General features: G+C 36.6%; 1 protein-coding gene across 7 annotated transcripts in view; it reads left to right on the top strand.

Annotated features, from left to right (window-relative positions):
• EML4 (EMAP like 4) overlaps nucleotides 1–15,381 on the top strand; it is a 156,591-nt gene that overhangs the window by 76,509 nt on the left and 64,701 nt on the right. For all 7 annotated transcript variants that reach the window (XM_084512671.1, XM_084512672.1, XM_084512670.1 and 4 more), the window contains one exon: nucleotides 8,819–9,001. In XM_084512671.1, coding sequence (XP_084368797.1) covers nucleotides 8,819–9,001 — 183 coding nt within the window. The remainder of the gene's footprint in view (nucleotides 1–8,818; nucleotides 9,002–15,381) is intronic.

Genomic DNA, 15,381 nt, shown 5'->3' with positions numbered 1-15,381 from the left:
ACCGTGTTTCAGATGATCTCTTGTTTCTCAGTGAATTCTGCAGGATGTTTGCTGGACCTGCTCTGTGTGCTGCTTTGGATCCTGGTGCTTCTGTCTGAGCCTGGATAGTGCCGATATCCTTTCGGGCGTTGAGCCAGATCAATGACAATTAATGCTGCTATCTTAAGATTTATGCAGCAATGAAATATGTTTAAAGAAAATGGTTGAGTGGGAAGTCAAAGACTGAACATAAAAGCCACGGTAGGGGTAGCCCTTTAGGCCTGTCTTTAGTCTTCTGGATCATATGGGTAGTAAGGTGCAGCCTTTAATTACTTAGTCTCCCCCAAGTCAGTCAATACTCAGAAAAGACAAGTCTGCCTAAAATGCAGTTGCTCTCTATTTTGAGTTGCTTTAATTTTCTTTGCTTGGCTCACTACGTTATTTTTATGGCAAGGCTTTTAGTCGTGCTTTCCAAAGAAAGACATGAAGTTCAACACTGACTTTGCTGCAGACTTATGGTAGTGTCTCAGTAGCCTACAAGTGTTAATTAACCTTTATGCAGTGTGGGATGATACTTGCATTTAACAGATGAAGTTAAAATGAGATTAAGGTCAAAAGCATCTGCTAATTACTCAATTTTCTAATTAAGTAATTGCCCAATTTGAAACTCTGAAGGCTTGCTTGTCGGTGTGTGCAGGCAGGACAGCCCTGTGCATGTCAAAAGCCTGATTGCTGTGGGTGTGAGGTGCCTGTGAGAGCTGGATAAGGGAAAGGAGCTCCTGGCACTGACATTTTTAGCCTGAACAATTTACTTGGCAAAGTTACTAATTTATAACTCTTTAAATAGGATTTTATCTCGGAAGTGTTCACAATTGTTAATATTGCTGACGCTTCTAGCATAATATGAAATGTTTTCAACAAAGGAATACTGATCTTGAGGGTCTTTTCCAACCTGGATGATTCTGTGATTGTCTGTGCACTAAATGTTACTCCTAAGGCATGTGCAGTTCATTGCAGAAGTCCTCTGTGAACTTCCAAGTGTGTATGTTAGATAACAGAAGATGCTCTGCCTCTCTTTCTATTGCCATGACGTGAAAATAGGGTGCCATCAGATATTAAAAAGAGCCTGGGGTGACTGAGATTGCTGCTGAGTGAGATATGCAGGGCATCCCAAACAGGTGTCTGTAGCCATCGTGAATTTTACATATGGTGTCTAGAGGTCACTTGTCTGTTATGCAGAAACACTCTGAAAAAAGATATGGGCATGTCCTGTTGGTCAAAGGCTGAGCATTGAAGGGTCTTGTGCTTCAGGACAATGTCAGGAGCATCAAGGGCTAACTAACTGACACTAGGAAAAAAGTGTTTTAATTAGTGGATGGTGAAAACACAGTGAATGATCGTACTATTGAGATGCATCTTAATGGAGGTGGAGCTGATACGAACTATGCAGATGGGGAAGGGACACGAGAGACCACATGATTACCTGGGACACGAGAGACCGCATGATTACCTGCTTCTTCAAGTAATTAATGTGGATACCAATGTCAAATATAAGAAGTGTGTGCAGGTGTTGGCTTTGTTCTGTTTTCTCAGTCTGCTTATCAAAGTTAGCATTGGCAAGTACGAAGTCTGCTCTGTTTCTTGTTAAACTTGGGTACCCAGTCAGTACTACCAGTTACTGCAAACTTAGGCAAGCTGAACACTCAGATTAGTCAGATACAGCATGGGTGGAGTTGCACCCTGTGAATTTCATGCTGATATATTTCTAGATTATCAGTATTAAAAGTTATTGTTTACAGCAGCAGATATACTGGATTATTACAAATATATTTTTATCATAATACTGTCGACGCTTTTATTACAAAATTACTTTATTATGTTGTGTTTTTTTTCGTATTGTATTTTAATCTTTCTCTTTCCCTTGTCTTTTCATGTCAGAAAAAAAAAAATAATATAAGCCTGTGTACACAAATATGTTTAGCATACACAAGCAAAACTAATTATTAGGGATGAAAAGGTAGATCATTGTATGTGTCAGACCAACTCTTTAAATGCAATTGCCTCAGAACACAGGTGATGTTCTTTTCAGTGTAGTGTTGCAATAGTGCAGTTCTCAGACACGAGCTCATTTCAAATAAATCGTAAACCAGTTGAAAATTGTAAAGATCGGTAGCAACTATTGCATTGCGGAATACTCATGCCCAGATAAAATCTTCTAGTGGAACATCTACAGACAAAACTTGGATTATACATATGTAGCATGCTTAATAGAAAAGTCCAAATGCAACTTTGCCCACTATAGTTATATATCTTTCTATAGATACATATCTTAACTATAGATACATAATTATATATCTTTGTATATTATTGTTTTAAAACATATTGCAGTGCTATGATGATTTAATTTTATCGTTTATAACATGTTATTTTATTGTTTTTTTTTTCTTTTGAGTTTTGAATTTTATGATTATTTGTAATGATATATACCAATCTATAGAGATCTATTCCAGATGTGCCAGTTTTCATTTATCAAAGTCGTACAAAAATTCATAAAGTATAAACCATATTCCTATTGGGGTTTTCACTGAGGTTTTTCGATGCAGTCTAGATTTTCAGCCTTGACTAAGGGTTTTTTTTTTGGCTTGGTTTGGTTTTAAGACCCAGTTCTCTGTCCTTCAGTTAAAGGGTTGGATTGCACTGCTGTATTTTAAAGTGAAAAATGTTTTATATCTGTATTATATTATATATATTATATAGTTTATGATTAAAAATGCAGATTACTCATTAGGATGATCATTTTTAATGTTTAAGGCACTGGGCATTGCACTTTAATTTTATGGTCTGATTCTGTGTAGGATCTATACAAATAATATACGAATAAGCTTACTGTGGATATTATTTTAAAAATAGTTATGAAAGGCTAATGGAGAATAATACTTTTTTTTTTTTTTTTTTTAAACTAGCATGAAGGGGACTAAGATTGAACTACGAAATGTTAAATAATTCAGTGAATTGTACAAGACAGTTTTCTTAATATGATAGTACTCGTGCAGCTGGTTGAGTGGGGACTGACAACATGCTGCTTCTTCCTGAGAACCTGAATAAATGTTTGTGCAAGAGAAAAATAACAGTTTTAGCTCGTACTGGAAGTACTAACATGCCATGCATTTGCAAGCTGCAAGATGGGTACTAGTCTGCAGACAGTGATCTGTAGCCATTTCAAAACATCTGCATGATTGTTCTACAAGAAAGTAAAGGAACACCTTTTACCTTTGTCTTCAGTAATAAGTGCAGATTTCCTAATGAATTTGAGCAGGTTTTGCTTGTTTGTTTGTTTTAATTCTGAATGGAAAAATTGGGAAACAAGGAAAAGCAAATGAAAAGATATATGGGGTAATCAAGAGTGTTAAAGGTCTTGAATTTGCAGCAAGGGAAAACTTGGAGAGAACTTCCTACTCAGCTTCCATGCCACCAGGTCTAGCTTCCAGGGGCACATTAGAAATGAATAAGGTATCTGTTACTACTATCAAGCTTTCTTAATTTTCCACATTTATGTTGCGTGTTTTAGTTCCAGTTCTTGTCATGCTCCTTCCATGACTCATGTCCTTTACAAAATCAAGATAGTTTGTATGCATACTGACATTTGGATGAGGTGAAGGAGATACTGCAAGCAAAAGATTGTAGAGTCTAGTTCTTCCTTTCTTAGAAAGTTATGCATTACAGACTCAGAACAGGATCTTCACATCTTTTATAAGCTGGTTGTAAGAAAAATAAGTGGCAGAGGACTGTGAAGAAATTTTCTTTCAATTAGCATGGTAAGAAAAACAAATTTGTCAGTTATCTCTCTGGAAATAAATCCCTCAGCCAGAGTCAAATAATTCACTGAACTTCAGGATAAAAGTTGCAGGCTGTGCAAATACGTACCGTCCTACACGCGTGGGCATATCACAGGTCTAGTGAGAAACGGTTCTACTGGGCCAGTTATCTTCAGAAATTGTGATCCAGACCTTTATGCTACTGCAAGTAATTTTGGTTGCATTTCTGTAATAAAAGACTCTTAGCACTCTGGGGAAAACATAGAAAACTGTGTGGGTGCTTTGGCAGGCAGGGGTTTAAAAATATCTGTGGTTTGTGTGGTTTTATTGGATAAAATGTAGTATTTTCCATCCTGTGGTTTAAATTTCCATGTGCTGGAGCTTGTAGAATTTGTTTTTCTAAAATGTTGCTTATGTCTAAAATCAAGCCCTTACTTACGTTTAGTCAAGGCTGGCAGGAATTGGCTGAGAGAAGTGATAATGGATGCTCTGGAATTGTTGAGGGGCCCCAGAATATATGGTTCAGTTGTAATATACCTATGTGCGTGTGTGTATGTGTATGCACACACATTTTAAACAGTAGAGAGTTCAGATTTCTCCTAGGCAGCTAGTGATTAAGGGAAATACCTTTCAAATGCTGCTATCCTCACGTGCCTGGTTGGTGACATGTGAAAAGTGGAGTGATGGGTGGGCTGGGAGTATTGTTAAGTGCCATCACGACGTATTGGATGCCTCTGTCAAAGTCCCTGGAGAAAGCCTAAGGGGCTGTTAGATCTGTTTATCTTTTCAGTATGCTGGGAGATACATTCCTGCTTACTCCAAAAGGAGGGGAGGAATTAATGTTTTAACGGCTAAAAGTAAAAAAAAAAAAAAAAAAAAAAAAAAAAAAGCTATGATAAAATAACAAGACTTATTATTTTGCAAGTTACAGTACTGTATGTTTAAACTTAGCATATATTTGCTGTCTTTGGGTTCTAGTACTCTTGTACCACTTTTCAACATGGAAGGACCTTCCATCCACATCTATGTGGATGTCTCCTCACTTTCACCAGCAGGCACTGCAGGTGGTGCTTTTTTCACGATGGATCTTGTTCCATTGGCTCTTTTGAGAGCGTAGGTCATGGACAGCTTGGGAAGTGTGGCTGACACATCAGAAATAATTCTGTTTTGTTATTACAAAAAATAGCCAGATGACTGAAAAGTCCTGTTTAAAATGAAGTGAATGAATTGAAATAGATAGTCAATTCCACCTAGGTCTCTTGCTCTATTTCCTAACTCAATTTTTTTCTTTGAATAAATAAATCTCCCTCTGGTTTAGTAAACTGAGTGGCTCATGGAAGGTCTGGATAGATGCTCCATATAGCACGACGGAATGGCCAGATGTTTAGGAGTAGGCAAAGAGAGAGGGAGGAGATGGACTTACGCTTCACTTGTGACTGTCTTTGTACTTGCATTAAGAGCTGTTTCCTCTCTGAAAGGCGAATGGCATGCCCTTAGAGGAAGCTTTTTGTTTAAATTTCTTTTGAAGTAATTCTTTTGATTATAAGAATGCATTTTTGAAGGAAGAAATCCACAAGAGCCAGGTATTTTGAAAAAAAAAAATAGTTATGTATTGTGCAGATTTGTTAAAATGATCTCAAGGATTGCAGTTGTGTTTACTTTCAAGGCATCTTCTTTTAAGCTAATCCCTAACTGACTGACTTTCAAGACACTGCCAAGAAGGGCATGTTGGAGTTCAGTTGAGTATTTGCTGTCATGGATGAGGTATTTGGGTTGGGAATAATTTGTTTTAGTTCTCTCGTAGTTCCCAGTGTAATATGTAATTGTCATCACTCAGAATATACGCTGCTTCTGTAGAGTGATAGAGGATAGCAAAATGTCTTCCCATTGTGTGACTGTGATCCTTGATCAACCAAAATATTCTTGATTTCCTAGTGATCTACCTGCTGTCAAGCTTCTCCTTTCAGTCGCTGTGTCTCATGTGCCCCCTTGCAATGCAAAGCAGCCACCAGTGATGCAAAACCTCTTTTCTCTCATTAAGCACACACAGCCCGTCGCTTTGCCAGTTTTTGAGTCACCTAACTGGCTTAATCTTGGTTTCCTGTTCATGTCCCATTTACAGAGCTGCAACCTCTGACAGGCAGTTGGGTTTGAGGGTGCTTTTGCCTCAGCTCACCGTGCATCTTAAAGGTCTGAGACTCCATAGCATGGGTTACAGAGACCGGAATCAGCCAACTTCACCATCCCACTTTATGTTGAGGAGGTCAGAGCATTGCAGCTAACCCTTCTGGGCAGGAAGACTTGCTCTCCCGTGCCCCTTTGAGATTTCTAATGAGTGGCATAGCTGTGGCTTAGAGGACTGCAGGAGACATCTACTGCAACCCTTTCCTGGGATTTAGCAGAGGCAGTCTAGTAAATGTTGGTAGTCAACTGGGGGGAGGGGAAAAAAAAAAAAAAAAAAGCAGCTCTAGTAGAGCACTTTTATCAATGCTTATCAGACTGAATCCAGTAATGGAGCCTTTCCTGGTTTGGTGATTACTATTATTTGGGCTCCATGCAGGGGAAACAATAACATCTAGTTTCTAAAATGAAGATTTGACACAGTTTACAGAGAGCTACTCACTCCTTTTACAAATGTTTTACAGTAATCTGCTGCATATTTAAAGATCCTGGGAATTTATCCATAATAAGACTTTTTAATAGTTCATTAATTGAAGGCTTTGGCAGACAAAAAAGGAAAAAAGCGTTAAGGAGATGTCAAACTTCTGTGTTTGTTTGGACTGCTGGTAGTGTAAGATGAGATGCAAAGGTCATAAAAGTTACTTTGAAAATAATTGTTGTTGTTTGGTCCAATGTTCGTTTTGGCTTGTCCTCTGCATTTATACAAAGGCTAATATTGTGATTGCAATAGAAGTATGAATTATATGGTGCCTCTTTCAATCCACTTCCCTAAAGTCAAAACTCTTCTTGACTTTATGAAGTAAATTTACATAAATTTACATAAATTTACTTCCTTTTAACATGCAATATAGGTACATGTGTTTGTAGGAACCTCCAGTAACTCCTTAAACGAGATCTTTTTTTTATGTTTTGAAAATGGGATTTTTAATATAAGAATCTTTCACAGTTCTTTCCAACCTGGAATAGCAGTCACTGGTGTGGATTTCTAAAATACTAGAAAGAGAACTGAATAGGTTGGGTTTTAGAGTCATTAAAATAACTTCTTAAAAAATGACCTTTTTTGGATAGATGAGGTGTTTTTGGTGGCTAGTGATACTACAGACATTTTGTTCAGAGGTGTTCTGATTTACTATTTCTGGATCTCAGTCTGATTGCATACCTTATTAATTTCCCTTCAGTTCTTATTTAATAGTGTAAATGAATACAGTATTAGCCATGCAGTAATGCACTTCTGCTTCTAGTTTAACAAAATAGTGAATTAAATTGTTGTGCAAAACTGTCTTCTTTAGGAGTTGTCATATCAGTGTAATTGTAACCATGCCTTCTGGTTTAATAGTAGTTACAAATTCATTTCACTACTACTATTACTTTGTTTTACTAATTCCTTATGGGACTTTTTTCATGTTGTAAAAGTAATATTGTAATTTTTTTTCACTTAGCTAAATTCTTGCTCCTTCAGTAGTGATTATCATACACAAAGGCTTTCTGCTTTAAAGCTGTCACTAAAATCCATAATCTCTTTCATATTTAATTCTTTGAACCATTTTGGCCTGTGTTTCATTTGCTTATGAAACATTCACTTTAAGAGTGATACCCTTATACAAGTATTTCAAAGGAATTTAATTAAGGAATTTAGTCAAAAATAGAATTTTAAGGCTATGGCTTTATGATAACTTATTATTCCTTTGTTAGGTATTCATCACATTAGTGAACTAAAATTTAGATTATAAATTGACAGTAATAACATCCAGTTATTTTTCCTTATGTGTGAATTTTCTGTTTGGATATGTTTCATAAAATATGAACTCATACTGTCTCTTTGCAGAACTCAGGCTGTAAAAAATTTTGTAAACCTGTTGAATCCTGAGTTCTAGTAAGCCTAAGTGAGGATGGATAAGGAATTCAGTACTTTGTGATTGAGCAACATATTCTTCTATGGGTCTTTTTTAGTGGTTGGACTCTGACTTATTGGAACAGCCAAATACAAAAATCTGTTATGTGTTATTTTGGCTTGGCAGAAGTAATGCAAAGAACTGTCAAAAGCAAAGAATATGCAGAAGCTGTAATTTCCTTTTTACCACTGAAGAATAGATTTGGCTGGATTGCGCCTTCAATGCTAATCTATCTCTGTGTGGCCAAATAAGTTTTTGGAACCTTTTTGTAGTGTATTTACTTTCTGTTCACGTCAGGCCAAATGTTATAATGTCATTTTTTTCCCTCTCTCTCTTTCTCTCTTGTTTTTTATTTTTTATTTTTTGGCTCATGCAGGGTGGTGATGTGAAAAAAAGTACAGAGAAAGGATTGGAGTTAAGAACTCAGATCTAGACCATTTAAATTGAGATTGTCACTTGATGCAATTAGATCATGGCTAGCAATACTAGTATGTTCAACTATGGATATGCTTTTTTTATAATTTTATGTCTTGTTTTAAAACTAAAGACCTTGTTTAAAATTCTTGAACAGTTCTTAAAGAATATTTTGCAAAATTTAACCTCAATTTTATAATTTGGGGTTAATTCAGTTGGCTATGTAAATAAACTTGATTTCAGTCTTTCTTCTACTGGTAAGCATGTTTTTCCTTCTACGCTTTTAACAGAAAGTAATTTCCTCTTCTGACTGTGGTAGAACCATGCTGCTTAAGCCTTCTAAGTTAATGATTAGCTGCACTTCTCTCTTGAAGCATTCATATGATACATATCCTTTCCTTCTTTGCCTGAACATATTTGTTCATCTTCAGTACTTCAAAATGATGGGATAGACATACTCATTCTGTGTCTTTCTATGGCTTTTGGTTTAGAACAAAACAGTTAAAACTCTTTCTACTCTCTTTCCCTTCCATACAGATGACAGCATCTCAGCTGCAAGCACATCCGATGTCCAAGACCGACTTTCAGCCCTGGAGCTGAGAGTTCAGCAGCAAGAAGATGAAATCACTGTCCTAAAAGCAGCGCTGGCTGATGTGCTAAGGCGCCTTGCTATCTCTGAAGACCATGTAGCTTCTGTGAGAAAATCAGCACCAAGTAAGGGTAAGCCCATATTTGGTAAATTCTTTCTAGAGTCAAAATGTTATCATTTAGAATGTTCTCTGTTGGTGACTTTTTCCCCCTTTTCTGTGTCATCTGAAAAAGCAAGTATATTTTGTGAGGAACAGGGTAATTTTTTTTTTTTATTGTCAGCTTTGCAGTATATGACTAATAGCTATTTGAAATATGCTTAATAATTTTGCCATTTTCTAACATTTATATGTATTTATGGCCACTGGAAATTTACCTTAATTCTTCTAAAAAGGTTCATTTAATTTAAACAGTGGACTGCTTTACAGCTGCGGTCTTTAAGCTGCCAACGGTTTCTGAAGCTTACAGGGAGCTCTAAGTCTGAGCTTTGACTTCATATATAAGTTATTCAGCTGAAGGGCTGTATTAAAGTCTACATTTCCCCCGCTCCTCAATTCTTAATTAAAAAAATAAATTGAAGTTTCTAGTTTATTTTTCTTCACCTGCAAGGATAAACACCAGTAGGTTTCTTATAAGAAATGGACATCCATTTAACAGTATCTCTAGCAGCTAACCTTTACACTGTAACTTTGAAATATATGGGGTTGTTTAAAAGTAAAGGAACTAGATCCTGCTTGCACTAATTTGTACAAATGTGTGTGAATGTATCATGTTTTTTCCATGAGCGTTTCCTTTTCTGTTCTGGAGAAGTACTTGCATTGTTAGTGGGATTTACTCCAACTTAAAATTGTGTATAGAGAGAGAACTACAGCTGTATACAGATGTGACATATGTTCGGCCTATGATTAAATAAAAGGTTAGGTTTTATTTCAGATAATTCACAGTTCTAGTTCACCATAAATGCATTTACCCCCATGAAACTATGCAGCCCAGAATTCACTCGGCTCAACCCTTGTACTTCAGCCTTGAAGTACACCCATTACACCAACACTAGCATAACACTGAACTGACACACCAGAGCATATGTTTGTTTGGGTGGCTGCATTATACAGGTTGAAAATGCAAAAGCTGAAAATTCTGAAAGTTTGAATTGTTTTGGATGTGGCAGGGAGATCAAATTCCTTAATTAAGTGTTTTTGTAGTCTCTCTGCCAGATGGAAGGAAGTGATGACACTTAATTGGCTTTGGCTCTGAATCCTGCCATTCTCTCTTACTTGCTAAATGGTAGACTGTTGTCAACCCTGCTTATAAATGCAGCTTTATCTGCCTGATATGTATCTCTGGTCTCATCAAGATTGAGACTTCCTTGTCTAACTCCGTTTAAATAAAGCTCAAGCAAGTATTTCAGCTAAATCAATCTTTGCTGTCTGCTGTCCATTATGACAAAAAGAAAATGTCTGTGGAAAACTGGGCAAAATGAATGCAACATAGAGCCTTATTCTTCCTGTTTACATGCAGAGGAATTGGGATGTGCATAAATACGGATATAAAGACCTTTGGCTTGGAATTGTCTAATATCTAGCAAATGCAGTTCACAGGCAGGGCAAGCTTGCAGAGTTTTGCAGAATGCCTTGGGGCCGTCTTACAGACTCTGGGAGCCTTGTGGCCATACTGAGTTCTCCAGGTGAATTTATTCAATGAAAAATAATTATTCCTCTGGGTGGGAAAGGATGGAGGATCTACATACCTTCAGCATTTCGATACTACATTTCTAGCAATTAATGACAGCAGCACGTAACTCAAGATAGAGGTGAGAGTGGGGGTGAAATGTACATGTACGAACTAATACATTGAACATAAATTAATTATGACTAACTGGCACTGTATTTAATTTGTGGAGGATGTATCCCTGTTGTCTTCAGTTAACTAATACTACCAGGTGACACCTTAGCTTCACTGTTTATCATGAAAGCAGTTGTGGATAGATAGTACAAGGATGTCACCAAGGAAAGAGGTCGTTCACGTACGATCACTGAAATTTTCTACAAGGTTGAAATTAAACTTTAAGAATGAACTTGATATTAATATTGATTCAAACTTAAACACTGATATTTTAATAAACATTTTAAAATGAGATCATGCATACCTTTTTGTAATACTGTAGACAGTTTTAATGAAAAAAAAAAGCTGAGGCTTTGGTTCACAGAAGTATTTGTCTCTACAGCAGTGCTTGATTGCATGTTCACCTTAATAATGAACAACAAAAAAAGATGCGTATGTATTTTTGAATTGAGAGAGGTGTTTAATTTGAAGTATGGCAAGATGGTCAGATAAATCTGAAATAAATTGAACTTGCAAAAGTCACAGTACCCGAAAAAGCCATCTTGAATCTTTTCATCAAACAGATTTTTAATCCAAGTAGCAGACAATATCTAACCCAGTTTGAATGAGTCTTTCCTACTTGCTGATGAAATGTTTTCTAAAACCTCTCCATTTTTTCTGTAACCAGCTCAGCAGTGTCTTTCAAGAGAGATTTTTCATAAGCTAAAAATAAGTGTAGTGAACAGGCCAAATCATGCTGAAGGGGGCAAATACAGATCATTTTGTAACTGACTTTTCTCATTCTGAAGCTGATAGCTCAACTTGGTGTAGGAACAGATCTCTTCATCCTTTTTGTTAGTTTGTCTGCATTGCATATCTGGTGAGCCAATTCTGTTCTTACTTTTCTTATCCCTTTATTTTAGATTGATTGATTGCATCAGCCATAGCTGAAGCTAGAATTCCTTGTATTATTCTTGCAGTCTTTGCTTTTCTTTTTTCCTAGGTAACTATTGTTGCATGCTTATTTTGAATATAGTCCAGTCTTTGGTAAACAATTTGACAGGCATTGGTAGATTTTTATTTATACATACTCCGTGGACTATTAGTAGATTACTGCCTACAATTTTGACTGTCTAGCTGTGACTCAAGCAAACTCCTCTTTATATGGTGCTAGGTGATGTGCAAACTGTATGAGATAAGCCAGAGCGTGAGGTTTTTAAGCCACCTCAGTGCCTCCTAGTAGAACATGAAGTGGAGACGCTGTAAGAGGGAAATTGCAATCCCCTCTAGCAGGGATTGCAGCAGAATCGACACACCTGCTATTGCACACAAAAAGCAGATTGTGTTCTGATGTGGCATGTCTTCCTTTTCAGTATTTCTCTATGTAAAGCCCTTCTGAATAGAGAACATCTTTTCAAAATAAAAAGGCCTTGATATTACTTCTGCATCTCTGCTCTCAGCTAAGGATAACTATGGAATGGCAAAATTAGTCGGGTCTGAACTGCAGGTCATGTTGAACACTCTTAGAAACATGAAAGGGGCTGGTTAGAGAACAGGTCCCCAGCAGCTACAGGGTTTGGGGAAGAAAGGGGTTAGGTAGGGTGGGTTGTAGTGTGTGGGAGCATTTGGGGTTTTGCTGTTTTGTGTTGTTGTTGTTTTTTTTTTTTTTTTTTTTTTCTCATTTTGTTTTGCTTTATAGACGTCTTGGCAAGGAATATTTCTATGGGAAGTTCTTTGCTTTTGGCAGCTCTGTGCTCTTGTTGTCACATGTCTCTGCTGTTGATGCATGATTGATGCTGTTAACATTCACAAAAAGTTCCCAAAACAAAGATTACCTGGACACTGAAGAAAAGGAAAGCATAAAGCAGTCTGGTACTTGTGGCTGCCAGCACGATAGATTGGCTCACAGCTGGTGCCTGGTAAACCTATTAAAATCTTTCAGGGTGTCAAAATGTGTGTAACGGGAGAATTCATTCCTCAGGCTCTGGGTGTGGAGACAAGTTTGTGGTGCACAATGGCACCAGTAAAATAGCTCAGACTCAACATATTACTGGGGTAGGAGCTCTTGCCTGAGAAAGCGTCCATCTACCAGAAATTACAGCTGATCTCTGCCCACAGAGAAACAGATTTCATGTCCTTTTTCTGGACTTGGAAGTAACGATGTGACTTGTCACAGGCTAAACCCCTGAAATAGGAAATATTTCCTATTCCTTGGGCAAGAATTGATATCAAATAACTTGTGTGAAAATTTAGGTCACAAAGTGAAGTTCAAGAAGTGGATGGCAATTTGCAGAGGGGGCCTCCCGTGACAGTGTGGACTGGCTGACCAAGAGGCATTTGTTTTACTTATGGCAGAGATCTTGGGGATCTGCAGTAGCAGCTGCATATTGGAAATGCAGATTCTTTTTTCTTTGTTAAGTGGGGTTTTCTAATAGTAACCTGGAGTGTTTTCCTTACTCTTCTGCTCCCTTCTCAGGTGTGAAATGATGTCTGTTCAACATCTCAATAGGAAGAATTCTGAAGTAGTATCTTGTATCAAATTCCACCTCATTGCAGTAATGTAAACAAAACACTTCAGTTGTATTTTTTTTACTTTATCTCAAAAATGGTTTCATTTCAATAACATGAAATCATTTTATTTTATTAACAAAAACTGACTTAAGGTGTTCAGTAAGATACATTAATGAAAGCATAACATAGGCTTTTATTAGTACTTTTCTTTTTAAAACATTCCAATGTGCATAATTTTTCTTAATGACAGCGTATATATTTATGTTGTCTAATTATTAAACATTAAAACTGAAAATGGAACGGTAGATAGAAAATGTTCATCAGAGAGATAGGTTATAGGTTCTTATTCATGATAGTAAGATTAACTTGGCAAGCATATACGTGTGTCGTTTTACTCATGGGAATAGTCCAATTGAAGTCTGCAGGCTGTATGCTCACATAACAAATAATGACACTCTTGAGGTCTTAATGGGTTTTCCAGGTACTGGTTTTAGTGCCATCTGTTCTTTCTGCATTAATTTTTTTTTTTTTTCTCTTTACTACTTCCCCCTTTTTTTTCCTTGTCTTCTCTTTTTCTTCTGCCTTCTGTAATTTTTCTTACTATTCTTGATGTTCTTCAGCTATTCAGAGAATTTGAATCTAGAGAGTGTTAATGAACTGAAGGGCATTAGCTAGCTAAACCAAGTTGAGGAAAGAAAAGCGAAGAGCAAATTATTATTATTATTTTAATTTCTCTTACCTGATAATCCTGTTCATTGATAAAAATTCTCAAAGCAACTGTAGAAGAGTGTTTTTCAGTTGTGGTGATCAGTACCCTTATTCGTTTTCCATAGTCTTCTTACAATTTTGGACATGCTTTTATGCATTTGTGTGCTTTTTAGGAAGAGTGTGGACAAATTCTCCTGAGGTGCTGCTCTACTATTCTCCATGATACTTCTCAAGCTAAGAATTGCAATCTTGGAGTAGCTAAATGATGCAGTTAGCTTTTTCAGAATAAAATCTGCCTTGTTGTTTATAACACTTCAGTAGCTTTTTCATCACTGTTTGCCAGAGTGTATCAAATTGTTTCAGAATACCATAGTTAAATTTTTATTTCTTCTGCTTGGATACAGCTCACTTGGAATGGGTTGAGGAAGTAGATGGTGCCTTTGGAAAAGTGTAGCAAAATAATAGGATGGTAGGGAGAGAGGAGGAAAAGGTCTGTGCTGTTTTAATAAGCTGTTGGCTCTCTCAAACCGAGGAAGTTTTCAGTTTCCCTCAGTAGTAGTTTTATAAAATTCCTGCCCAAAGAGCCAAGCGTCAGAGCAGCAGCATGACTCTCCTGGACTTTTGGGAATGTAACACCAGAAAAATTAGTTTTTGTCTAGAAGGATCAGTTACACTTAGAAATGCATGCGTTGAAAGTTTCAGTCAATAGCTCTAAAAATGTATACAAAATCTGTAAATAAATAATTAATCTTAATATTGTAATCAACCTAACTATTGAGAGAGATTTGCTTGCATCTGAAGTTACTTATGCATTAGCTATATGTCCTCAAACCGTTTCACATTAACATGCCCCTATTAAACTTTTCCTTATAATAGAAAAAGAGGGATAATTTTTATATTCAGTTTTCAGCTGAGATTTATGAAATTGGGTTTCAATTAAAAATGATAATTAAAAAAAAAAAACGTCTGAAGCTTTTTCAGGTAGATGTAATTGTTTTAAGAATACTAAAGTTTGTCAAAACTTAATTATGTTTTAAAATCGGGTTATTAGCAAGGTGAAGTATAAGCCATAGTTAGTAAAGGCAGCTGATCTATTTTTTATCCTGATTCATATCATTCTTTACTGGAGAAGTGGTATCTCACCCTGACCTGTAGCTTTTTCTCCTGGGATAGAAGAACAGAACATTTTTGCTGCTTAAGAAGTCTCAATCAGAATTTGACAGTGTAAGTAAAGTAATTGAATAAACCTCAACACCAAAGAAATTGTTCCCAGCCCTTCAGAATAGAGTACTCTTCTCAAATGGAGCTTTAGTGCTCCCAAGCCATTTCTTTGCCAGTCTTCCATCAGTCAAGTGACTTGACATTCTTTGAAACTTTAGAAACAAAGAAGTGACTACAGCTGCTTTGATACAATGTCTTATAACATCTTGAAGTTTAGGATTTGTCATACTTTCAAGTTTGGTTTTGATGGT

The sequence above is a fragment of the Aythya ferina genome (genome assembly GCF_964211825.1).
Source record: "Aythya ferina genome assembly, chromosome: 3".
Lineage (NCBI taxonomy): Eukaryota > Metazoa > Chordata > Aves > Anseriformes > Anatidae > Aythya > Aythya ferina.
This window is presented reverse-complemented; position numbering and strand designations above follow the sequence as displayed.